The 26,552-nt window shown below is 42.4% G+C and overlaps 1 protein-coding gene across 3 annotated transcripts in view; it reads left to right on the top strand.

The window, feature by feature from the left end:
* The window catches only part of Pou6f2 (POU class 6 homeobox 2), a 508,576-nt gene extending 486,091 nt beyond the window's left edge, over window positions 1-22,485 (top strand). For 2 of the 3 annotated variants that reach the window (XM_032884805.1, XM_032884806.1), the window contains 3 exons: window positions 8,645-8,813; window positions 18,137-18,305; window positions 21,560-22,485. In XM_032884805.1, the coding sequence (XP_032740696.1) occupies window positions 8,645-8,813; window positions 18,137-18,305; window positions 21,560-22,064 (843 nt within the window). In that variant the 3' untranslated portion in view covers window positions 22,065-22,485. The remainder of the gene's footprint in view (window positions 1-8,644; window positions 8,814-18,136; window positions 18,306-21,559) is intronic. The other variant, XM_032884807.1, reaches the window with a different exon arrangement.
* The last annotated feature ends 4,067 nt before the right edge of the window (window positions 22,486-26,552 follow it).

The following is a 26,552-nucleotide window of genomic DNA, read 5'->3' as shown; positions in this document are numbered from 1 at the left end:
ACTTCATGAAATTCTTAGGCAAATGAATGGAACTAGAAAATAGCATCCTGAGTGAGGTAACCCCAATCACAAAAGAACACACATGGTATGCACTCACTGATAAGTGGATAGTAGCCCAAAAGCTCAAAATACACAAGATACAATTCACAAACTACATGAATCTTAAGAAGGAAGACCAAAGTGTAGATGCTTCAGTCCTTCTAAGAAGGGGGAACAAAAATACTAGCAGGAGGAAATATGGAGACAAAGTGTGGAGCAGAGACCGAAGGAGAGGTCATCCAGAGACTGCCCCACCTGAGGATCCATCCCATATATAGACACCAAACCCAGACAATATTGAAGATGGCAAGAAGTGCATGCTGACAGGAGCCTGATATAGCTGTCTCCTGAGAGGCTGTGCCAAAGCCTGACAAATACAGAGGTGGATGCTTGCAGCCAACCATTGAACTGAGAACAGGGTCCCCAATGGAGGAGTTACAAAGGACTGAAGGAGCTGAAGGGGTTTGCTACTCCTTAAGAACAACAATATCAACCAACCAGACTCCCCAGATCTCCCAGGGACTAAACCACGAGATGGACCTATGGCTCCAGCAGAGGATGGCCTTGTTGGGCATCAATAGAGGAAAGGCCCTTGGTCCTTTCAAGGATCTATGGCCCAGTGTAGGGAAAAGTCAGGGAGGGGAGGTGGAAGGGAGTGGATGGGTGGGTGGGGGAACACCCTCATATAAACAGGAGGAGGGAGGATGGGATATCGGGTTTCTGCAGGGGAAAGGGGGTAACGTTTGAAATGTAAATTTAAAAATATCCAATCAATCAATAAGTAAATAAATAAATAGAAGCTTCATAGAAGTACAGTGAGGAAACAGAGTTTTACTACATAAGAGGCCACTTTCTCTTCCAGAATCTGCTGCCTCATCTGTAAAACACCATCGAGGGGTGTGCTTCAAGTTATTTACAGTCTCCCTTTCCTTCTCCTAAACAATTCCAATTCCTGTGGCCGGTTTTGCTTTAGGAATTTTGCCAATATTTAGGCAAAGCATGGATTTTTAAATTGTCAGTTTCTTAAAATGCAACATAATTAAATCAAATTATATATTTTCCTAAACTGCTTTTTAAAAATATATTAACTTTTTATATGGAACCACAGAGTTCTTTCACAAAAATACCTTAAATCTCTGCCGCCTTCTTCTTCTTTTTTTTCTTTCTTTCTTTCTTTCTTCTTCTTCTTCTTCTTCTTCTTCTTCTTCTTCTTCTTCTTTCTTCTTCTTCTTCTTCTTCTTTCTTCTTCTTCTTCTTCCTCTTCTTCTTCTGTAAATATAATTCTAAGCATAGTTTTAAAAATTAATATACCAAAATCATTAAATCTCAAGCATCCAAGACATAGATATTACCTAGGCTTCTATTGCTCCCAGGGAACTCAGGGCGGAAACTCAAGGCAGAGGCCATGGAGGAATGCTGGTTACTGGTTTGCTCCCCATGGCTTTCTCAGCCTGCTTTCCCATAGCACCAACAACCCAGAGGTGGCACCACCCACAGTGGACTAACAATAAAATGTACTAAGCCTTGTCCACAGAGCAATCTGGTGGGGGCATTTTCTCAATTGAGGTCTGTCCCTCCTCCCCAGCTGACTCTAACATGTGTTGCATTGACATAAACTAGCTGCACAGAGTTAAATGTTATGGTGCCATCAATGTCCTCCTCTTCTGAGGAAAAAGCTTTGGGAGAAGCTGATTACATACCACACAGCTCCCTCTGAGCTCACAGCTCTTCTAGAATTAGCGTTCAAATGTCCACACTGGCAACTATAATCAGGAAGAATGGTGCCATTACAATCTATTCAACCTTTTACAAATTCAAAGCCTTTAAGAATTCTTATTACACTTTTGTTTAACTGTCTGGTAGAACCCAGGAAAGAAACCAAAAACCTCAATGCCCTTGACCAATGTTTTCTTTGGAGGAAAAATATTTAAAATTCTTACAAATCTTAGATTACTTTTTCTCTTTAGTTGTACATATGTGGAGCAAATTCTTTCAAAATGTTAGCTTGTTTTTCTCTTAGATTTCCTCTCCTGCATCAAATTACCCACAAACCCCAGCTTGCTTTCCTGATTCCTAAGTGACATTGCAGTGTGGCCATGCTTTCTGTACTATGGCATGTCTACAGCTGACTATAGTCCTGTCCAGTTCCTGCATGACAGTTTATCACAGCCACAGCTAATGAACTATTAATGGAATGAGAAGCCAGAGAACTTCCTCCTGACCAGTCCCTCAAACCTGTAAACATGTTTGCCCCGCACCAGTCTTTGGAAAGACAGCTCAATAGGTTAGAGGCAAATATTGATGTGAAATATCTATCACAATTTATGAAGTAAATTAAAATGGATTTCATCTTTACTAGGCAGCCCTACAAGATAAAATTGGCTGGGTTTAATTGTTGAGTATGTGCTCAGCAAATTGGCTAATTACCTTAGGCAGTTGTTTGATGCCTATCAATTTGTGTTCCTCTTGTCAGTTACGACCATCTTTGGCTCACAATTAACCTTTGTTTAGAATACCTAAGTAACAAGGATGTCCACCTAAACTGCAACTGTAGGAAGTTCCATTGTGGGGCAAGTAGGCATCTAGATTCTGATGTTCAGAGGCCACATGGGCCAGTCATGTACTTATCATAGCCGCAAGAGGGACAGCTAGTGAGTATGGATAGTGTCATTAACCATTGCGTGGAGGCAAAGAGCACAGTGGGAAATAGCTTTAAGTTCGTTTCTAGGGTCACCCCTTACTAGAACTGCTGGAGTGGCTAAAGACACATTGGGATGCTTAAGAAACTGATAAGCTAAGGTACTAGTGATGACGAAGGAACAACCAGAATTCTTACGCATTGCTGTGTCAGTGTAAAATGGACATCGATTTTGGAATTTCTTAGAAAGTTCAATATGAATTTATAATACAATCAGTACTGGAAGTATAGCTCTACTCATACTTTCATTTAAAAAAATTAGACTCACAGACTTGAACACAAATGTCTATAAAAGAATTATTGATCATGTTCCTAAACTGGAAACACCCAAATATCCACCAACAAAAAGTGGATAATCAGTAAAACGTGTGATTGTGGAAGGGGAGACTCATCATGGGAGTGAACTACTACATTGCTATCAAAGAGAATGAGCTGGACTACACAACAGACTACATGAGTTTGTAAACAGTCCACCAAGCAAAATAAGGTGGGTACAAGAAAGTTGTCGTGTGATTCCATCTCTAGAATTATACCAAATGAATCTATCATGAGAGAAAGCAGACAAATGGTTGTCAAGGCAGAGAATTGAGGGTAGGCATTGCTTGCAAGAGGAAACTTTATAAACCGATAAAGCTTCCTGTCTTGATTATGATGGTTCACAGGTGTATCCATTTGACAGACTTCTTGGGCTGTGTTTGAAATGGGTGTGTTTTATTACAGGAAAATTGTATCTTCAAAAATGTTGAATGGAGAAAGTACGCACAGAGAAAAAGCAGATGTAGACTGGAGTTGACGTGCCCAAGGCTCTTAGATATGACAGAGGCTAATTCACTCTGTGGCTAGCTCCCACTCCCTGCCCACTCTGATTTGGCTCCCAGACTGCTCCACTTTTATAAAAACCTTGTCATGCCTTTTAGTGTGAACCAAATATTGTTTACAATTAACTAGGATGGTTACTGCTAAGGCTAATCTTCCACTACCTTAGGGCCCTGAACTCCTGAAACATCTTTTTAGAAGGGCAACCCAGGAAGAAGGGAAATATTCCCCCAGGTTGCCTAGTGGAACTTTTCTCCTCTCTCCTACCTCAGCCTCTCAGAGCCAATTTCCTTAAGAGACCTTAAAGGAATAGTAAGTAAACAGACAGAAGACAAAGTTCAAAAACTTTTTAAAAGCAAATTAGTCCCTCTTTGTTTCATTGTAGTCATTGGCTTAAACCCAGGACCAGATGTCACATATCCAGAGAATCCAGAGAACAGCTCTTTCATACCAGGAGGATGAACCATCATCATACCCCAGAGGTTCTCGCTGCTCTGGCTTCCCTCTATGGAGGCAACAGTAGTGTGAGAATTCAGTTAAAGAGGCCATGAACATACCCTTAATCCAGGAGCTAGCAGAGTAAGAAAACAGCTAAGGGGCTAGCGAGATGGTTCTGTGGTTAAGAGTATGTGGTGCTCTGTGAGGAAGACTACCATTTGGATCCCAAGACTTATGTCAGTTCACTCACAAATGCCTGTGACTTCAGCTCCAAGGGTTCTGACCCCTCCATAGGCATCTACATGTACACAGACACTCGCACAGAAACACAAATACACAGAGAGACAGAGAGAATATACATACATACATACATACATACATACATACATACATACAAACATACATACATACATACATACATATATACATACATGAAAGTACTGTAGTGGCACACACCTTTAATCCCAGCACTTCAGATGCAGAGGCAGGCAGATCCCTGAGCCCTGAGCCCAAGACCTGCCTTGTTTACAGAGCAAGTTCCAGGACACCCAAAGCTACATAGAGAAACCCTCTCTCCACACCTATAAAAGTAGCAACTGAGACCTTCATATATTATGGGAAATTCTGTCAACGAGGGTGCTGAGGATACCTGGAAGAGAATGAGGGACAAGAGACATGAAGAAGGACGGACGCCAAGACAAGAGTCTGATCAAGGCGACAATTTTACTTTTTCCCAAGGCTGAATTTATACCATAACATGGGTAACAGAGGGAGGGGGAAGTGTGAAACAGGCCAAGGACACAGTATTCGTGTGGTCAGGGAATTGACTGATGTTGACAGGATGTTAGAAAGGTCACAGGTTTGTCATATCTATTGGTCAGCAGGATGTTTTTTCAGAAAGGTTACAGGTCATCACATTGGGTATCTTGACGTCAGATGTATTTCTCAGCAAGGTCAGAACTTTATCATATCATTATTTATTCTGACCACTAGATTTGTATTAGTCTTCTGCAGCTGGCTGGGGATTTTCCATGAACCCAGTCATACTTAACACTAACCATAATAATAACATCAATAATGGAGGATTTCAAGGGCATCGCTCCCAACATCTCCCCCTTCCTTATAGTCAAATGAAAAGGCGACCAAATGGCTGTGCTGTCCTGGAATGAGCCCCTCGGGAACTGCATCTGTCTTAGGTTGGAGTGATATTTGTCACATGGCCAAGAGAATCTTAGGGCCAGGGTCCGTCATGGGATAAGGCAGCAGCTAATGGCAGCCCTCCTGTCTTAGGCCCTTTATCCGTGAATATATCACTCCCTTACCCATCATTGACTGTCCAGCTCAGCACGCAGGGGTACAATTTGTTGATGTTTCAGCAAAGACATCAGGACAGCAGGCAGAAAAGAATGTTGGCCTCATTTGGCTTAAGGACAAAAATGTCCTTGCCTGGGCTGGGAGGAGATAGTAGGTGAGCTTGGCCATCACAAAGGCATCCTCCATAGCTAGCCTATGATAATATACCTGAATAGGTTTTGCTGCTATATTTTCTACCTGTTGTTTAATAAACCTGGTTAAACAATTAAATGTCCAAGGGCCAAAAGATATAAGCAAAAGAAGGCCTACTAGGAGGCCCAACAGAGAGGGAAGCAGGGTGGACAACCAAGGAGAGGTGGAGAACCAATTTTGACACCAGTTCTCAGCTTTTTCTCTTCCTCATTTTCTCTTTTCCAAACCTCTCTGACTTTTTTCATGCTCTCTTTAACCATATTCTAAGACACAGGAAGTATTCAAACACTGCCTTTCTCTTACAAACCAGAATTCAGTGTGATTACTCATAGTTGGGAAATTAAAGGTAAAAAGCCAATCAGAAATAAGTACACTTGTTAGCATATGCAGCTTACGTAAGAGGGGGGGCCAGACAATTGTTCTTTTTGATTAACCTCTGACTCTTAAAGACAGTGTGAGTCAAAATTAAAATAGTCAGATATACTTAAAACTCTGCTCCATTTTGGATGGATGTGGAAGTTTAAAAATTGAATGAATTTATATGATTGTTAACGTTTACCATGAAATATCACAGAAGGAATGCCACCAGGCAGGGAATTACAATTTTAACTGATATTAAACATCTTAAATAATTTGGAGAAACCTCACCATTGAATTATAACCATCAGAAAAAAATAAAGACATAAATAGGTATCCCATGCATGTTATGTCAGAAATAAGCAAACCCCATGTCGGTACAGTACAGTATCAATGACTGAAAGTTAAATAATATGTTGATACATAGGAAAAAGTAACATGTTGACTGCCATTCCCAAAATATGTTGAAATTCCCAAAATAATTCCAATAGACAATTCAATTTGGATTCCTGCAACAATCATAATTGCATTATCCAAAAAGCCAAACCCTACGAAAGGTATCGCATTGTGGAAGAATACATATCTCCTCTGTCCTGGAGTGGGTGGTAGAGCTTCCGATTCTTGTTGTGCGATGGCAATGGACTCGAAGCTGTGCAGTTCTTTGAGCAAGCGGCTCCTGTCGGTGGAGTGCAGGCTGTAGATGAAGCCATGTTCAGCGCCTTCATGGGCTCCTTCTTGGGATGAGTGCCCAGAAGCCGGGGAGTAGGAATGTCCAGGTTCTTTTAACAATTTTATGGTAAATATAATCCCTGTATTGGCACCTGATTGAAACATTCTAAGGCCTCAAGTATATCCACATGTCCAATCCTGGTTTCAACCCGTTAAGGTAAATTTTATATTTAGGGGGATGTACCATCCCCTTGTTTTAGAATTAGAACCTTCACAACGGGAATCTGAGACATGCATATTAGCAGGATGGGAGACATTATAAGTCAAACAACACAGTGTATTAGGTGATAAAATTCTTAAGAACAGGGGAAAAGGAGCCAGGCAAGAAAGCTAGGAGGTGGCCTGGTGAGAGCTGGTGAAACAACCAGATCAGGTGACAAGTAGCATTCAGTCACACAGCTTAACGAGGAAGCTTTTTGGGGACAAAAGGGCCAGTGCAAAAACGCAAGCTTTGTGCCTGTGAAACAGAAAGGCGAGCAGAGGGGCAGCTGGAGTCTGTTACCGGCTGTCTCTCTGGACTTAGACTCTCCCTTAAGGAGTACCTCCCTTCAGTGTCAGCTCGGTGGCTCTGCCTCTTAAGAGACCCAGTCGCCAAAGGACACTAGGCTTCCAGTAAGAACTAACAACAAAAGGGTGGAGAGATGGTTAGGACCTGGTGCTAGATGCCAAGTGGGTGATGAAAGAATTGTAAGGCTCCTCCGCTTTAGGGGGATGTTTCTTCCAGGCTGTCAGACACACCTGGTGACCTTGAGCCAAAAGACCAGGGGAGAAAAGCATCTGAGCCTCTAGTGTGTTGAAATGAGGCTCGCCCAGGGGCGTGTGATCCTGATTGAAGCCTCGGGTATCAGAGAGTAAGCTATAGTCAGAGATGACTCGTTCACCTGGGGCTATAAGGACTCTTTCTACTGCCATTCCCGAGGCTGGAGTCACAGTTGAGCAGGGCTTCCTGCCTCTTATATCCAATAAAGAGATTGCTAACACTGGAATACTGACCTTTAATAGAACTACAGCCTTTCCTGTGCCTCTGAATTCCAGGACTGCAGTAGCAGCCCTTCACCAAGCTGTCTCACTGGGTCAGAGGGCCATGGAAGAGAAAACATTGATCCTGACCTTGGCCACAGCCTCCAGTTGGAGTAGCTGAAGAGCCGGTGCCAAGACTTTCTCCTCTTATCATCCTAGAGTAAAGCCTGTTCTGTCTGGCAAAACAAAGTTCCTCAGAGTCTGCTGCAGACTCTTTCTGAAACTACTTTAGGGGTTCCCTGCCACTGAACCTGGGGTATTTTGACCACAGGGGCAGGAACTGACTGCTGCAGGGATAGGATCAGAGGCACTGTCTATGTCAATGATGACTGATGGGGAAGGTGACTTAATGCTGGAGATCAACTCTCTCTTGGAATAGGGCCAGCAGATAAGGCAGGCTCCCTCAAAGAACTTCTCTTAATGAACACTCCCCTGTGAGCAAGTGTTGAAGGTCTGGCCACTGAAGGCAGCAATTCCCACACAGAACAAAATTCTATCTTTGCTCTGATTACCAGATTTCTAGAGGATGTCAGTAAACATGTTGTCAGTTTTGCATAAGACACCCAAAACTGGAAGCGAGAGAGCAGAGCTGCCAGCCTAAACTGGAACCTCACCTAAGCTATCACATCTTTGAATGATGGGCACAGGCCAACTTTAAGTTTGAGTTTTGCATTTGAATTGTGTTGTTTCCTTGTACACCACCCTGAGAAGCCTCCCAAGTGTGTGGGAATTGTGTAAACAGGCAGAAAAAGGTTCAGTCACACACTATGGCTGAAAAATGTAAAAAATTGGGTATTCTGGCAAGCCAAGTAGGGAATTAATAATATATTTAGAATTTCTAATAAAATGCCTGTCAAGCAAGCAGGCAACATATTATATACACAAAAATAAATCCTGCCTGGGTATAGTGCTCTTCCCAAGAAGTAGACACTGTATTCGTGAAAATAAAATGAATCGACCCCAGATGAAATGTCCCATCCCTAGCAGTTCCCACAATGTTCCACTCATTTTGTATGTTTTTTTTTTACATCCCTTGTGTAGCTTCACCAATCTTCCCAGACATCAGTGGGTCAAGCAGGCACCCAAGGCAACCTCCTGCACCTGGCTCATGGCCAAGCATCCACCTCTCAAAGTCCGGTGCGACAGGCTTCCTCCTCCTCCTCTTCATCCTCCTCTTCTTCAGCTTTGAGCGTGGGCCAGTTAGTCAGCAGTAAGTATTCTTTCTGGCTCCATTTAACCATGTTGACCTTTTTATTGCCTATTGCTCTCTCTCTCTCTCTCTCTCTCTCTCTCTCTCTCTCTCTCTCTCTCTCTCTTTCTCTCTCTCTTTCCCTCTCTCTTCCTTCCTCCCTCTCCCTGCTCCCCTCCTTTCTCCCTCTCTCGCCCTCATTTTCTAGGGCTACTAGGCCAATATTGGAATGATGTCTATGCTCACAGCACACCCCTGCATTAGTGAAAGCTGGAAGTGGGCTCCATTTCAGGGGATTCTGGTGTGCCTAGTCAGACCTGCAACTTCCAAAGGTAGAAACTGATCAGCTTGAAGGGAATGGGCAAACGGTTCTGAGCTGAAATAACCAAGATCAGGCATTCAGCTGGAGGGTCAAGCCGCTTTCCTGTATGTTTGACATCCCTTGCCATTCTGTGGTAGGTGTCCAAGGAAATAAAGGAAAGCATGCCTAGGGGTGGGTATGCGAGTGAATAATGAGCCACCTTCAGTGACACATGGAGGCTGCTGTGTGGGCAGAAATCCGACAGAAATTTCCAAACAACCATTCACAAAATAAAGCAAGCCTGAAGGCTGCCTCCCTAATAAAGTGGCTATGGTCATCTGACACCATTTGTGGAGTTGGTTCATGTTCCCAGGAAAGCCAGCACATCTTTCACATGCAAACAGAAGCACATAGTGATGCATGGGACAATGGTCTGATTAAATATCATTTACTCACTTCCGTACAACCTTACTAAATGTTCATGAGAAATCAGACAACATAGAAACATATATACAGATCACAACCAACAGGAATCAAGTGCCCAATGGTCATGGGTTTAAAAAGGAGAGTCGCTGCATAGGCACCTGGGCCATGACATGAGAAAGCCTATGTCAGTGAAGAACAGAAAAAGACTTGTTAAAGTCAGAGTGTGGAGGTCTTCACACAGGACCGGCAGATCTGGTTATGCAAGGTGATGCTCCCCAAAGGAAAATAAAGTTTGCATGCTCAACAATAGATAATGCAAACTAGAAAGATGCTGTGATTGGGGAGGAAAATGGAATGAGACACTAGGGACAATGCCCAGGTCCTCCTGGGTACTGGCCTGGACACTCATGGTCTCAAATGTGGCTCAACACTACAGAGCAGGGACACACAGGGAGTTTTCCCTTTAATCTGTCTAGACATACAACTCTGTGCATTTGGCCATAAGCCTTTATCCCAGCTGAATAAATTCATAGATAAAATTAATCTTATTATATCTTTATCTTTCTTTATAAAAAATGCCTCGTACGGTCTTTGTAGGAAAATATTAAAATTCTACCTGAATTCAATTTTCTGTGTGTGTGTGTGTGTGTGTGTGTGTGTGTGTGTGTGTGTGTGTGTGTGTAGAGTTAGCTGTTAAGATTTGGTCCTGAAAGAAAAGGAATCAAAATCCAATACAGAGAAAAAAATTACATGTAATAGAAAAGTACAAAGCTACTCCACTAATGAAGTCTTACAAATACATTATATTCAAGTCGGTAGGTGGACAGAGAGAAGGCTGCATGGATGGACAGACAGGTGGACCTGGGCTGTCTCTGTCCACTTGGCACTATTGAACAAAGAAGAATTAGCTTTTTAAGAAATTAGTAAGGAAGCTACTTAATAAGCCAGATCAAATGCAATACATCAATTGCATTTCAATTAATGATGAGTGATCAGCAAAATAAAGGCTTGGGAGGGAAATTTTTCTATCGAATGCATTAAAGCAGAAGAAATGACACCCATATGCAGAGCCTGAGTAGGAAGGAGCCCACACCAACTGTAGGTCCTCCCTGCATAAGAGTCTAGCAGCACCCGTGAGCATGGGCTTGCACAAACAGTGCTGAACGTACAACCTTTATAGATTTGGGACGTGGTTTTAGTTATTTTCATTCTGTATCAAAACCCAATCGCAAAAGGAATGTATGAGTCACATATTTATAAAGCGCACCCATTTCCAGCTCAATAATTGCTTCAATGGCTTATTTCGGGGAAACATGTGTGCCAGTGTGTCATGAAGTCATGAAGCACATAATAAAGGACACAGCTCCTCAGGAAGAAGTACACAGGGTGAAGTCCAAGAGTGCATGTGCACAGGAACGTCTGTCCTTGCAAACACGCACATACACAAACACACAACTTATGGTGCTCGCCAGCCCACGGGCTCTTGTTTTTAGTCATAGTCATTTGTTTTTCTAATGACCCACCTCTTCCTGAAGCTAACCAGGAGTCAACTAATAGTCACCTAATTAGGACCAAAAAAAAAAAAAAAAAGTTCCTTTCAATGAAGAAACTCCAAGGAGTTTTGGTGTATATTGGGAAAAAAAATAAACCAGATATTAGAATAAGAATTGTAGAATTCCTATAATTATTTGAGACACTCTAAGAGCTTTGGTAGCTATGCTCTGGACACAAAAAACAATAATATATTTCTTATATGACAATATCACACAAACTCTGATCAGAGTTATAGTGAATCTTCTACACCACAGTTAGTATTAAAATATCTTGCTCACTCTGGGCTAAAGAATGCCTAGATAATCCCTTGACAATGATCAAATGACCTTCCTATGTGATGAACTCCGTGTCTGGGCTCAGAATAACCAAGTAAACATCCTTGTCAATGCCTTGTAGCCTGAGACCCTTCCCCTGTTCTACACTGTGCTCAGTCTGCACAGACACTGCTTCTATTAGCTGATCTTTTTTTCTTTATGTTTTTCATGTTATGCATATGTGCTATATGCGTATGTGTTCACTTGTATGTGGGTGAATGTATATGTACAGGTGCATATGTGTGTGTATGAGTGTGAAGAACCAAGGTTGAGATCTAGGATCTTCCTTGATAGATCTTCTACCTTAGTAAGTGGGATCTCTCAAAGCTACGGCTAGTCTCAGGGCTGGCTTGCTCTTCGGAAGCCCATCTCTGCCTATCTTTGCATTCTAAGGCTAGAACTGCAGACATCACACCCATTCCCATCTTGTGTTTGCATGGGTTCTAAGGATCCTCGTGCTTAATTGAGAGTATGAAGTCTTCTCCCCAGCTCTAAGCTGGGCTTTTAGAAAAAATATAAAAGAAAAATCAATGAATAACTTTTAAAACTTCCACCACCTTGGTTTGAATCTACAGTGTACTAAATAGGTTTAAATAGGTTTTAGGTTTTAACTGCTGGGAAGAGGGCTGTTGTTTTCATTACTGTTCTTCATATACAGGTGGGGAAACAAAACAAAACAAAAAAGAAAACCTCCTGATTTGTAAGCTAGACCCTTAGCAAAATTGCTAGTCACTGCCTCAAAACTAAAGCTGAACCATATAGATGGGGACAGCTTGTCTCATAGAGAAATCTTATATAGCCCAGTGACATTGTCATGATGCAAGGTCTTCTTCCAATCCACGTTTTTCATTCTCTAATGGTTTCTTCTTTTTTAGAACTATTGGGTAAGCACACCAACTGTGTGCTATGAGAAGGTCTGAAAGAGCTGATAGTTGTTTCTCTTTCCCTTAGATTTTCATTCAAGCTTTTGATAGCTTCTGTTAAAGATATATTTCACGCCCATGGTGATTCCATAAGCAGGGATCATAGCAGGATGTTGATATGTGGTACATTCAACTGTTTAGCAGAACTCTACACAAATATCAAGGCTACTAGCAAGAAAGAAAGAAAGAAAAGAAAGAAGGAAAAAAAAAGAAAGAAAGAAAGAAAAGAAAGAAAGAAAGAAAGAAAAGAGAGAGAGAGAAAGAAAAGAAGAAAGAAGGGAAAGGAAGGAAAAGAAGGAAGGAAGGAAGGAAGGAAGGAAGGAAGGAAGGAATCACAGCATCTGTCTTAGAATATACTGAGCCCAGTTTCACAGAGGCCCAGATAGCATGCTCACAATAGGTTTGTTCTCACACAGTTCCATAAAAATCTCTGGTTTTTCAAGTCCTTGCATTCTGGTTTGATGTGGGAAGTGTCATACTTTTGAATCCCTGCAAATTTCCAAGTCCAATAATCCTTAAATCCTTGATGATTTCCTCTACAGAGCCAAGGCAGCACAATTCCCTCTGCAGAGCCATGGCCACTTTTAAGATGACCCCTATCCATCACTGCTATTCCTTTCTGACCTCTCTTCTGTGTACAGGGCTGACTGAACCCTGGACAACTTCTACAAAAGGTACCATTACCTCCTCCCTCCAGAGAACCTTTACTCTAGGTTTCTGGCTAAAGTTGCTGAATCCATTTTGAGGCAGCCCTGAAGATTCCTCTTGAGGTTATAATCAATCCAACCCTAGATCATCTTCAAAACTAACTCTGACTTCCCCTAAGAGCAAGAGAATGGAAGTGGGGTTGATCTTCCGCGCTGTGGAATGTTGCACGCTGAGCTAGGCTGGGGGCTGAGGTAATACCCCAGGAAAGCCTCCACTCACCACAGACACCTTTTTCTCCTCCTCAAGTAGAATAACACATATTCCTTAACGAAGGAAACTGCTACAACAGTAAAACAACCAGACAGTCTGAGACAAACTCTGAGGAGGAAAACAGTACCACAGTCAGCTGAGAAACTAAGGAACACCTAAGAACTTCCTAAAACATCCTGCCAATGTCTGAGAGAGGCCCATCTCACAAACATACAATCAAGATACAGGTAACAAATGTCCAACAGCGACTGTCTCTTTGGATGAAGAGCCTTCTGTGGGCCAAGCCATGACATGTCCTTGGCTATCCAACTTTTATGAGTAAGAAAAAAAAAAGGAAAATCCCTTCTTTTCTTGTTTTTATGTAAAACCAGAAGCATGCTCACTGGAGCCTCATGGAAAACACTAGGCATGTGACTGGGACTCACTCCTCTCAACTCTTCAGTAGACAACTGACATCCACACCAACACTACTCAGCGCATGGAATTTCAGAATCCGAAGTATTCTCTGATTGTTGTTAGTAATATAGTAAAAAAGAAAACGGAGGAGAAAGAAAAGAAAAAACTGAAAGAAAGCTGCACAATCACGAATGTAGTCAGTTCCAAGGGTTGGGAATTAGCAAGGAGTTGTCAACTCACGAGGAGGAAAACGATGGAAGGATAAATTTATGGACCACATCTAAACTCCCCAACACCTCTCTCTCTCTCTCTCTCTCTCTCTCTCTCTCTCTCTCTCTCTCTGTGTGTGTGTGTGTGTGTGTGTGTGTGTGTGTGCTAGCAGCTTAGGGTCAGTATTAAGGTAGATTGTGGAATGCTTTCCATAAAACCCAGTCCTTCCTGTGCTAATTAACTCAACTGATTTTGGCTAATCTTGAGATGGGAATACTAAAAACCAGAGGGCTATTTCCCACAGAGATATCTAGTTTGACCGTCAGAAAACATTCCCCTACTCACAAACCACACTAGCCTTCCTGTCCACCGAGTCACAGCTTTGTCCCTCTCCTATGCAGTGCAGAAAGGCGTGAGGAAAGGAAGAGGTGGGGGGCTCTCCCATGAGCCCTTCTTCTCACCAGACCTGCCTGCCTCATCAGTTTTATATAAATGAGCACCAAGTGAATATGAATATGAATGGCTTCAGAAAAACAGTGGCACAATGGTGATGCCACATCCAGACAGTAGGACAGATGCAGGAGCAGACAGATCCTGCCACAGACACCATACTGACTGGGAAAAGTGCCCTTGGCCCTACCAGGTGACTCAAACCTGCCAAATTAAGAAAAGTGTTATTCTAAAACCCACGTGCATACAAAGTAAGTCTCTGGCTTCTTCTTTTTTCTTTTTTCTTTTTCTTTTCTTTCTTTTTCTTTCTTTTTAAGTTTTGAGCTTTGAGCTTTGAGTTTTGAGTATCCAATGTTCCTTGCAAGTCTACACTTCACCATCTCTGAAAGAGACTAGGCCAATCTTTCCTTTCTCTCTACCATTCTGTATCGGCAGGTACACAATGTGCCCTTTTTAGTCTAAATTGGGATCCCTCACCTACTGAATTCTTGCCTCTCTCCTTTTGCAAGTGGACTTTTAAAACCTTTTCTTAATCCTAATACTTTTCCCTTCCACATGAAGGACTTTTTGGTTGTTGTTGTCCTTACATAGATATGCTATAAATCTGTCCTGTCCTGTGGCCTTGGATGGAGAATGACAGCCACTGTGCTATCCAGTATTTCCTGCTTAAGCCCCCGGATCAAGCAGCCAGGATGCCCAGTCTAAACTCGGGCTCACAGCTCACCATGGACAGGCAGTGAATGTGAGCAGAGCTGGAGAAGAGGAGCCGAGAGGCCGTGAGAATTGGATCCAGGAGATTGGACAAATTATTGCACATGTAGGCCCTGTGCACCCGAAAGAACATAGACACCTTTCTTTTCCTTTAAAATTCCATTTTATATTTTTGGCAAGTAATTCAAAATGTGTGTGAGCCTTCCATGCTGGTCATTTGCAGTTCCCACTTCTGGGACCAATTTAATGAGAAAATAAGGGCTAGAGACTGCCATGTGTGTAGATGTGCTCTCCCACAATTCTTTGTGAACTGGAAAGCCACTCCATACTACTGTGCTGGTAGGATTTCAAATCCAGGAACAGTCTCCACCACAAAATACCCAAACACATCTTGCATTCACTGAATGTCAGGTTTCTAGGAAGAAGTTTGGGGAGAGGTGCTAGAAAGCAGGACTTCAATTCATCTTATTTAAATCAACTTTATACAACCTTCCGAGCCCTGTCCATACATATAAATCTTCGATCTGCTACTCTGAAACGTTCATCACTTGGATGAGCTCCTTCCCCAGTCCATGGGCCCCTTCTATTCACAAAGTAAAGACCCTTACGTTCTGTGAAAGATGAAGAGTTTTGTTTTGTTTTGTTTTGTTTTGTTTTTTTCATTGAAAATAGATGAGAACACAGGGATGGGCCTGTGACTCCATCCACCTATGTAGCAGAGGATGGCCTTTGGTCCTGTCAAGGTTCGATACCCCAATGTAGGGGAATGTCAGGGCAAGGAGGTGGGAAGGAGGGGGTGGGTGGGTGAGGGAGCACCCTCATAGAAGCAGGTGGGGGATAGGATAGTGGATTTCTGGAGGGGAAACTGAGAAAGGGATAACATTTAAAATGTAAATAAAAAATTTTCAAAAAAAGAAAATGGATTTTTCCATATAAAATATTCTAATTATAGTTTGCTTTTCCCCAACTCCTCCTATATCCTCCCCACCTCTGACACACATTCATACAAATACAAATAGGGCATCTAAAGAATAATGATAAAATAAAGATAACCCAGAAGCAAAACAGCCAAATAAAAATCACAATACATAGACACCGAAATGCACACACAAAAGAAATTCCATAAAAACACAAAAATCAGAAATAATAATGTGTGTGTTTTAGTAATTTCTTACCCCAATAAGCCCATCTGAAAAGCACACAACCCAGTATTATAATTATAAGTTATATGTCTAGATTGAGCAGCTCTATCACTATACTAATTCATTCCCCAGCTATGAGCCCCCTTGCTACTTGTGGCTTCTCCAGGCCATGTGGTTCTGTTCCGTCTTCCTTCCACCTCCTCTTCCTCTCTCCTCCCATACTACCTTTCCTTCCACTGCCCAATCACAGACTCTAGGCCTTTATTTGACCTGTCAGACTGGGAGAAAGTTAGATGAGATCGCCTGAGTATTTGATCTATTACTCATTGGGGACAGCCCCTCTTGAGGAAGAATTAACATCAAAATACAAACAGCACGAGGGGCAGCCTAAAACATAAACATAAAACACCTGTAAGACTAAAAATAAAAATTTTAAAAACGTCCAGAAATGCCTTCGAGTCTGTTCTGTGCAGCTATGCACTGCTGAGCATGGAGCCTGCCCTGAAGTCAGGCTTCATCGCCAGTTCCTGATTATTCTTGTTTTTTTTCTGTAGGTTTTCCATGCCTTAGTATTAGACCTCCAAACCACATTAAACTATAAGAACGTGCCTCCCCCACCGTGCTGAGAAACCAGGAGTCACTTTAAAATGCTTACAAATGAACTGCAGTGGCCAAACCCCTCTAATCTGTGATGAAAATCCAGTGCTATGAAAATTCTAAGGTCTTCTTCAAGTCTTGCTGAGTGGCTCAGTTTGGCCTTGGACTCCTGGGGTTCAGTCTACCCTCTTGCTTCAGTACCACCATTATACCCGACCAAGGGCTTCTTTTTAATGTGAAGATAAATGTATAATGTATACCTATATTACCCCTTTTCTTGAGAGTACATTTTCCATTGCCCGGTGAGACTATTCCCCTGTGCTGAGAAGTTATACACAGTACTCTAGGCCCCTTCCCAACAGACACATAGATACACAGCTTCCTTACTTGAAAGCAGTTTAAAAAACTGTCACTTAGGATGCAAATGTTTCTTTTGTAACATTCAGAGAGTATATAGCGCTAAGCCTAGTCTACAACGGTCCTGGGACAAGAGCAGAAATTCACTGAAACTGTTGGTTGCTGTGCAGGAGGAGGAAGAGCAACTCTCAGCTGAGTGGAAAGAGTGAGGTGAGGAACAATGGAGAGAAAGCCTGCAGCAGCGGTGACTTCCCCACAGGCAGCACTGAGCTACGCTGAAATCTCCCACCAGGCCTAGCCCATGCTGGCTCCAGCTTGGTGAACACTTTCATTTATCCAGGGATCAGTAGCCAGGGGGGAGAAAGTTTCATTCTCCAGCTGTTGTGTCATTTCCCTTGATAAGTCCTAAATTGACCGAGTTATCCGGCACCAAAGGAGCCTTCCTGTGGTAGGCAGTTTTTATTATGTGCCCTTTCAGGGGACAAAGGCAGCTGTGTCAGTAAACCGCTATGGGGAAAAAAGACAATATTATTCTCGCAGCTTCATAACCATGCTCTTCTGAGGGGTAATGTGAACATAAGAAATGAGGCGAGATTACCATCTATTACCCTGGCTACATGGCGATCAGGTGAAGGGAAAACACAGAGGGCCGTTTTCTTTGTAGCCAATTGTTAGCATGGAGAATTCCAATTAAGACATTTCAAAGAGAGGCCTTCCTGTGTTTGTCTTTGCACCGATTATGAACAGGCTTACCAGCAAAGTGGGTCTGAATCCCGCTACCAAGAGCCTCCCCTTGCTGGACGCTATTATTAAGCCCTAAAGAATTGTGCCCTTGCTCTGGGAAGTGGCAGGGTAAATAGAAGTGGCTTACCCTGGGATAGAAGTGTCTTGAAGGATGGATTGTGCGGGAAGAAGGTATGTTGAAGGATGAGAGACAAAGGAGGTATTGTGATGGTTTCCCTGCCGCTCTATGGCTGCTCAGTGATAAACACCCTGACCGGCTGTGTGTTGACATGTTGATCCTATTTTAAAAACATCTCCACAGATCCTCAAACGGCAGCGGGTGAGGTGGACGGGGTTAATCTGGAGGAGATCCGAGAATTTGCCAAAGCTTTTAAAATCCGACGCCTGTCCCTTGGCCTGACACAGACTCAGGTGGGACAAGCCCTCAGTGCCACAGAGGGCCCTGCATACAGCCAGTCGGCCATCTGCAGGTAACGGGCGCTGCATGCTATCACCTGTCCTGGCCAGCCCGGGCCTTGTTTGTCCTTGCAGCTCAGCTTGTCTTCTTTGGGTGGGCAAACTGGACAAACGGAGCATGGATAGAAGAACTGGGGTAGTTGTATGTTGGGACCAGTGACGTTGATGTAAAGTGGAGTGCCAATGCAGAATTGAGGGGTCCTGACCTCCTAACTCCTATCAACTCTAAGAACTTCCAAGGCTGATCAGTTGAAATATGCTGCCCTGGTCAGGGGTCTCCCTTCTCCTCCATGCCCCTACCAGATGAGAATACCAACTCCAATCAATGTATGGGTACCCCTAACTAAAAGCAAAGCAGCGAGCTAGTCCACCCTACTGTTAACTACCCAGAGAGGGCTCTAAAGTTTCCGTGAAATGCACATTTTAACAAATTTCCCTATCTTGTGGAAGAAATTTTTATACCTTGTTTTCCCAGGCACATCTTAATAAGCAGGAAAAAGGGAAGGTGGAAGGAAGGAAGGAAGGAAGGAAGGAAGGAAGGAAGGAAGAGAGGAAGGAAGGACCCCTTTTAAATGTTAGTAAATCTGGCCTAACTGTACCCCCCACACACACACACACATTAAATTCCTGAATCCAGCCTTGGTTGTATTTGAGTTGATCCGGGTTAAATCTTCAGAGCAGCGCCCATGTGTGCATGTGTGCTGCACTAATCCTATGTGTATGCATGAGGTAACGAGGCACTGGTAGGAGCTTTGTCCTCTTGGGCGATGCCTTAGGAGTCCTCCTCCGTCAGGAACAGCCAAGACACCAACTCTAAACTCATTTAAGTGGATTTTGTTCTTGGTGATCCATGAAATGCTGTCTTTTTATCTGCTCTTTATACTTTTAATGTATTCCCCAAAGGACAGAAGTGTACTTTTCCTGCAGTTTAAGACTAAGGTTATAAATAACATCAGTATGGGGTGGTAGCTTGCAGCTCACATTTTGCTCAATGATTTTCCATAAAACCCATTGATTGTTGTTAAATACAAAAAGCACCATAGGATCCTCTCACTTCTATGGTCTCCCCTACTGTTTTTTCTTATAAGATACCTCCCTGTAGAAAATAACCTTTATTCAGTCTATACAAGGATACTACCGCTGGGAAATTTATATCAAGGCTTGTATATGCTATTCCAAACGACACGTACAGAAGCACCAATGCTAACAAGCACATCAGTGGTGGGAATATTGTTGCTCCCTGTCGGCAGACATTAATTTTGTCTGGTCCCAATGCCTTGTGATCAAAGAAGCCACAGGTTTTTTATTTTGATGCCAATTTGACATTGTTGCTAAATTCCTCTTTGGCTTATTTTAGCCCTAAAATGTGATTTTCTTTTATTGACTAGAGTGTTCTTTCAGTGTTTGAACTCATACATGAACACGGATTCCTGGGCATCCCCAATCAGATATGCTGATTTGTTAAATCTTCCCCAGAGGGAAGCTAAAAATGCTGTAGATTGCAGACCTCTGGAAATTTACTATTGGTTAACAGAGCAGACACCCAGACTATAAGGCCTTTATCCTTTCTCCAACTCCCAGTGGTTCAGTGATGCTGTTTTAAAAGCTGTCTATCCTAATTAATTAATTAATTAATTAGTCTTGAATCAAGACTTTACATTGGAATATTCTCAGCGGGTTCAAAGCTGGGAAAAGGATGCCTACCAGTGCCTACACAGAGGTGCCACTCTGTGCTAAACCTTCTTATGAGAGGCACAAGTGAAGAATCCTGTTCCTGCCCCTGGGTGGCACTGCCCTGTGAGGCCAGTTGCTATCAAGAGCTCAAGCCCCAGGCTTTTATTATGAAGGATATGGCAATATGCAGAACATGGCAGATTATCACAATGGTGACTTTGGGGAGCCTGCCACAGGTGACAAACTCATTAATAACACTAAGTTTAACTCACCTTGCCCTGAGAGCAGATGGCTTCTCTTTCCTTAGTGAATGCTAGAAGAAGCTGCATTTTTCAAACATAAACAAATGCCTCCCTGACTGGCTGTGTGGAAGAGAGTGCAATGGAGCTAAACCCTTACTAGTCTTTGAGCCTCTCATCTCAACAAAGGGATCTAAAGATGCACTCTGACAATCAGATCCTGGCAAAGAGGAAGGCCTTCCTGGTCTACCCTTTTGCAAGCATCTTAACACACCAGATGATTGCTTTTCAACAACGTGGTACACTTTAAGAGAGAGAAAGTCTGTGCTCACCGTTTCAATAGGAGGGACATGAATTTAGACTTAGAATAAAGAAACAAATGAACAAAGGGAGTTGGTCCTCTTTTGTATTTTACTGACAGAATGAATTTAGTACCAGAAAGGACTTTTTAAAACACTCTGTGTAAATTTGTCCAGGATGCTTCATATTTTTTTAAAGTAAAGGTAGCAAAGAATTGCTGATGGCAGTTGATATAGAGAAGACCTCATTTACAGAAAATGATATCATTCAAGTACAGTTTGCAGATATCCCACATTAAACACAGCATGATACCCTGGGACAAAAGTGCACCATTACACTGGATGGTGATTGGAAGGCATGAGGCGGCCTAAGCCCACCCAGGGGTGGGGTATTCCATAGTAATTACAATGTATCCAGCTGTCCAGGCCAGAACTGGAAAGTAACAACTGGTGTGTGTTTTACCTGGACAGGAGGCATGTTGTTAACTTACATATGGGGAAAATTGTTACCAGAGAGAAAGAAGTTCAAATAAGACACAAGGGGAGATAAAAAGAGCGGCAGGAGGAGGAGCTTGGCCCGGTAGCCTTTCCAGATTATGATAACAGCTGTAATATTTTTCAAAAACCAACACAATAGAGAGGAAAACAAAACATAAAACACATTTTAAGTGAAAGAATATGACAATTGTTCTCTCGAACATCACACTGTCTTGGTTAATTCCTGCCTTAAGAATTCTGAGAGTTGGGGAAATGAAGCTGGGGACAGCTCGGACCTCAAGAGTTCAGAGGGGGAAAAAAAGGCCTGCAAATTGCTTGTGTTTCCATACTGTACACCGGTGCCTCTTTCCCCTCCCTTGTCTGAGTGCCTGGGGATCTGCATGGCTGGCATGGAGCTTGCTGGGAGGGTGGGTGCTGGCTGGGACAGGGCTGGCTACCTTGCAGCTGGCTGCTAATCTGGAGTGAATTCACCCTGCCAGGCAATCAGGCAGGCAGGCAGGAGGCCCACCCTGGCAGAGGACTCAGTGTAAGACTGTTCTTTCTCAATTCTCCCCCCAGACACACCATCCTGAGAAGCCACTTTTTCCTACCACAGGAAGCCCAAGAGAACACTATAGCTAGCAGTCTGACAGCCAAACTGAACCCTGGCCTTTTGTATCCTGCCAGGTTTGAAAAGCTGGACATCACCCCTAAAAGTGCCCAGAAGATTAAGCCGGTGCTTGAGCGGTGGATGGCTGAGGCTGAGGCCCGCCATCGAGCAGGTATGCAGAATCTCACGGAGTTTATTGGGAGTGAGCCATCCAAAAAGCGCAAGCGGCGCACCTCCTTCACCCCCCAGGCCCTTGAGATCCTCAATGCCCACTTTGAGAAGAACACACACCCCTCAGGGCAGGAAATGACCGAGATTGCTGAGAAGCTAAACTATGACCGGGAAGTAGTTAGAGTTTGGTTCTGCAATAAGAGACAAGCTCTGAAGAACACAATCAAACGTTTAAAGCAGCACGAGCCCACCTCTGCGGTCCCCCTGGAGCCCTTAGCGGACTCTCCGGAAGAAAACTGTTAGACACACCATTCATGATCAGAAGGAAGCATCACAGAAACTGAGCATTACCCCGAGTCTCCACAAAAAAGAAAGAAAGAAAAAAGGAGAAAAAAGAATTTAAAGACACCCCCAGTCATCATCTCTCTTGTATGTAAAAGACTAAAAACAAAAACTACCAAGTGGGCAGAATGGTTTATACATGTCTGTTGGTTTTCCAAAAGAAAAAAAAAAAAAGGAGAGAGAAATTTTAAATTTTTAAACAAGAAAAAATACCACATGAAGGAGTATGTGGTAGGATCATTTGCTCCCCCCACCTGTCTCCCTAAAGCCAGTTTTTTAAAAGCAAACCAAATAACCACTTACTTTTTTCTGTACGTGATGAAAATGTGAACACCTTTTAAGGAAAAAGGAAAAAAAACTATACCAAAAAAAAAAAAAAAAAGAACAAAAGCAAAAAAACCGCCAACACAAACTTGTATCTGTTCAAAGCGAATGCAAGCCTGCCACCTGGAGGAGTGACTGCACCCCTTCAGGGACTAAGTGCTGATCACTGCAAACCCTATTTACCAAAGTCGGAAACACTGCAAACGCTACTGCTCGTCTACTCGCCTCTGCGTGAAGAGTTTGTTATGAGTTTTTACATGTGTACCAACAGGAAAGTGGAAGCCGCTTTCTCCCATCTTTCTTGCCTGATGTCTGTGCCACCGCGGCGGATGCTATTGTTGGGAGCATTCTGTGTAGCTCACTGTCTACAATTTGCTTCTTAGCAGAAGTAGCTTCCTCTTTTCTTTCTTTCTTTTTTTGTTACTGTTTTTGTTTTCTGAATTGTGTCATTTCCTTTTTTGTTTTATTTTTGGCGGGTGGTGGGGTGGAGAACAACCTGGATTGTGTGCCAAAGCCTTCGTGGCTTTCTTGTCACTATGAGTTGTAGGTTTGAGAGAGAAAATGGAGTTCACACCTCCCTTTCTTCCCTATTGCTCCATTTCCCTTTCCTGTGGTTCCGGGGAATCTTCTGGAAGACGGCAGAAGTGGGAAGAATGGTTTCTTTCCCACTCCGATCCTGCAGAAACGCAGGAGACAATCCAGGATAACTACGTCTGTCTGCTGAATGACTGTCAACACTGGCAGAGGCTCACGGTTCACACCAGAGATTGGGATTTTTCTCGGTCTAATAGCCACATATGTGGAGAGCTGACAAAAATTAATTCTGTAATATAAACATACGCTGCACATATGGTTCAATACTTAAACCTGTGTTATGCTTCTGTTCAAAGCAAATTCTCTAAGAAGTCTATAGCCAAAGAAAAGTCTCAAGATTTCAGTCAGTACACACGCACACAAGCACGTCCATGCTCATCCACCTCACACAGAGAGAGAGACCACAAAAGATGATGGTGACCTAGATTGTTAGGGGCTGTCGAGTGTCCTGTTAACCTCGTCTTTTCTGCTACTTGTTTCATCAAACAGTGTTGGCAGACATTTGGAGCTGGGGTACATCTGTTCTTGGCATATACATGGCATAGAAAGGTGACAGGCAAACTTAAGCAAGTGGAACTAGGCTCTGGCTTCTTGACAAAGAAAGAAGTTTAGCAACAAAGGCTCTCCAATAAAGGAAAAATAGACAGGTAGCTTATAAAACACCTCAGAAGAGCCTTCCCCGTTAGCATATTAATTCACTTTCAAAAGAGCTTCCCCAAGGCATGGGCCACGAGATCCAAGAAGGCCACAGAATGAAAGGCAAAGAAACCCCTGGAGCCTGCTAATGTTTTCACCCGGGTGAGGGCAGAGAGTTCCATCAAAGCAAGTAAGAGAACCATCAATGTAGATACTCATGAGTAGTTAAAAAGCATGCTCGTGTACTGTCTAGAGGCAAATCATGAAAGGGAAAAAGAAACCCCACCTCCAGTTGGTTACAAAGACCATCTTGTACCCCCTAGCAAGCTCTCCCAAGCAGGGGTTCTAGTTTTTTGTTCTGTTGGCTCCTTTGCTGGTAACAAAAATGGGACAGTAAAATAGTCCCTCAGATGGTTCAATCAGCAATCATAAAACTCCCACCAAGGAAACTAAATAATAATTCTGGACATAGAGTCATTAATAACAGTGTCTCCATGCCACTAGTCTGATTCTAATTGGACCACAACCAGCCCGATTAGTGCCAACAACATCATGGTAGCATTTCACAACTGCAAAGACTGAAGAAATACCAGCAACCCAGAAACTGAAACTTTATTGATTAAAACAGATTTTGTATTCTCCTAGGACCTGCTACAAATTCCATCAAGAAAAGCTCCCCAAGAAGAGACGCTAACAAGATAACATAGGACGGATGCTAAATGTTTAAAATCTGAACCGGAAGCAGGCACATGAGGCCTGCTCAGTTCTGAGGTCTATGATTGGGAGAGCATAGCTAGAATAGTAAAAATATAAAATAAAACTAATCACCCAGAGTAGAACAAAAAAGAAGTGAATTCATCCCATGGTTGTAAAACTATTCACATGCAGTGATTTTTTTATAGTTTTATAATTTTGTATTGTTTTATAAATTATTTATATAGTGTTGTAATGCTTCTTATATTGATTTTTTACTGATGAATTTTTTGCTACAAGGCAAAAAAAAAAGATGCCTGAACAGATTCTTAGGAATATAAACTATACTTGGGAACACATAAGCCTTCAGGACCACACCTACTGCTTAATTTTATTAGATATTTCTTATTTCCTCTGGTAAAGAACTTCATATGCCAATAACATCTAAGTGTCTTTTATGTTTCCATGAACTGAAGGTTAAGGTTGCTACCAACAAAAAGTAAAAGCCACTTTGGGCAAATGTGATTGTATTTCAAGCTTCTATGTCTTTCTCACACATTTTAAAAATTGTTGTCATCTCCATTTTCTTCATCATTGATGAGACATGACAGCCGATATTGTATTTTACACTTGCTTGTGGAGGTTGTTTTCTCTTTCAACCAAAAAGATATTTTGAGTAGTTAAAAGTTTCACTTGCCTTTGCAAGTTTTGGACTCTTTCTGTCGTGAACACACAGTCACACACACACACACACACACACACACACACACACACACACACACCACACAAAAGAGAACAAAAAAAAAAAAAACAAAGGAAAACCAAGAGCTGGGGGAGGCAGAACAAACAAGTAGAGGCATATCAAAGAACTCAAGCTGTAACCAAAAAGAAATCCAATTGCCTTTGCTCTCTTCTCTACGCTGGACCAAAGCTCAGTACGTGTAGGAATATGCACATTGTGTAGATATGGCTAAATGTTGCTGACAATCTTGCAATACTAAACTGTTCCTATTTTAAGAAAAACAAATCACAAACTGCTCATCAATGTTTTACCTCAGCACTCTACTTGTACCCAGTTAACGATCAAGCATAAAAACAACGGAGAAAAAGGAAATTGATTTTCATTTCCATGTCTGACTGTAAAATCTGTTTGGATAATATTTTGTAATGAGCTTTTTTGTCACGTGACTTGCTTGTCTTCAACTTGCAATTCTGTGAGGCACATTGGCTTATTTGTTGTTGAAAAGTGGTTGTTTTTTTTTAAATACCTTTAAGTTTCGATTTATTATTTCATCCTCTGTGCTGTGATCTAGACTGGTCACCAGGGTCACTTAATGAAGCGCTGCAAAGGAATCTGCTTCTCCATGCCTGGGGCAGGCAGCAGGAGAGAGAGCAGGAAAATAGACTGGGTTGTTCTGGAAAAAAAAATCATGCCGACAAGACATTGACATGATAGACTCGTGACCAAGAAGCCAAACTGGATATTGAAAAGCTCCTTACTTGTTCTAACATTGAAACCAAAGCTGACTTATCTACACAGGTTGCTTAATGTTTAAAAAATAAAATAAAATAAAAACTGTCCTTAATCTAGAGCAATATCTGTATGGTCCGTAAAGCTGCACTTTGTGTATTTCTGAACAGCTTCAGATCTGTCACTTTTAATTTGTACCATGAAAAATAAAGACTTGTTTGACATGAACTTCTCAGCCAAGTATGTCTCGCACTCAGGTGTGTCACTCAGATTGTAAGCATTTATTTAAAATGTACATTACAACCCTATAGGTTGAGAAAAGAAAAATGTCATATCCATTAAGGTGTTTTGGTTGCACATTACAGAAATCCCATTCAATCCTACATGACGAGGCACCATGTCGTATAACTTAATGAGAAGCCATCTGCTGCATCTCAAACACAGTTGGCTCAGTCTCTTTACCTACCTAGCTCCCTTGGCTTTATTCTCAAGTCTGATTCTCTAATATCCACTCAAAGGTGTTGAATCATGCTTCTTCCTGTAGTCCAAACAACAGTACTGGTCAAGGTATCTTTTATTGGATTTTTTTAAATTTAAATTTCAAATGTTATCCCCTTTCCCAGTTTTCCCTCCAGAAATACACTATCCCATCCTCCCTTCCCCTGTTTACATGAAGGTGTTCCCCTACACACCCACCCCTCACACCTCACTGTGCTGATCTTCTCCTACAC

This window comes from Rattus rattus, chromosome 14 (assembly GCF_011064425.1).
Source record: "Rattus rattus isolate New Zealand chromosome 14, Rrattus_CSIRO_v1, whole genome shotgun sequence".
NCBI lineage: Eukaryota > Metazoa > Chordata > Mammalia > Rodentia > Muridae > Rattus > Rattus rattus.
Note: the sequence above shows the minus strand (reverse complement) of the source record. Positions and strands in the feature narration are given on the sequence as shown.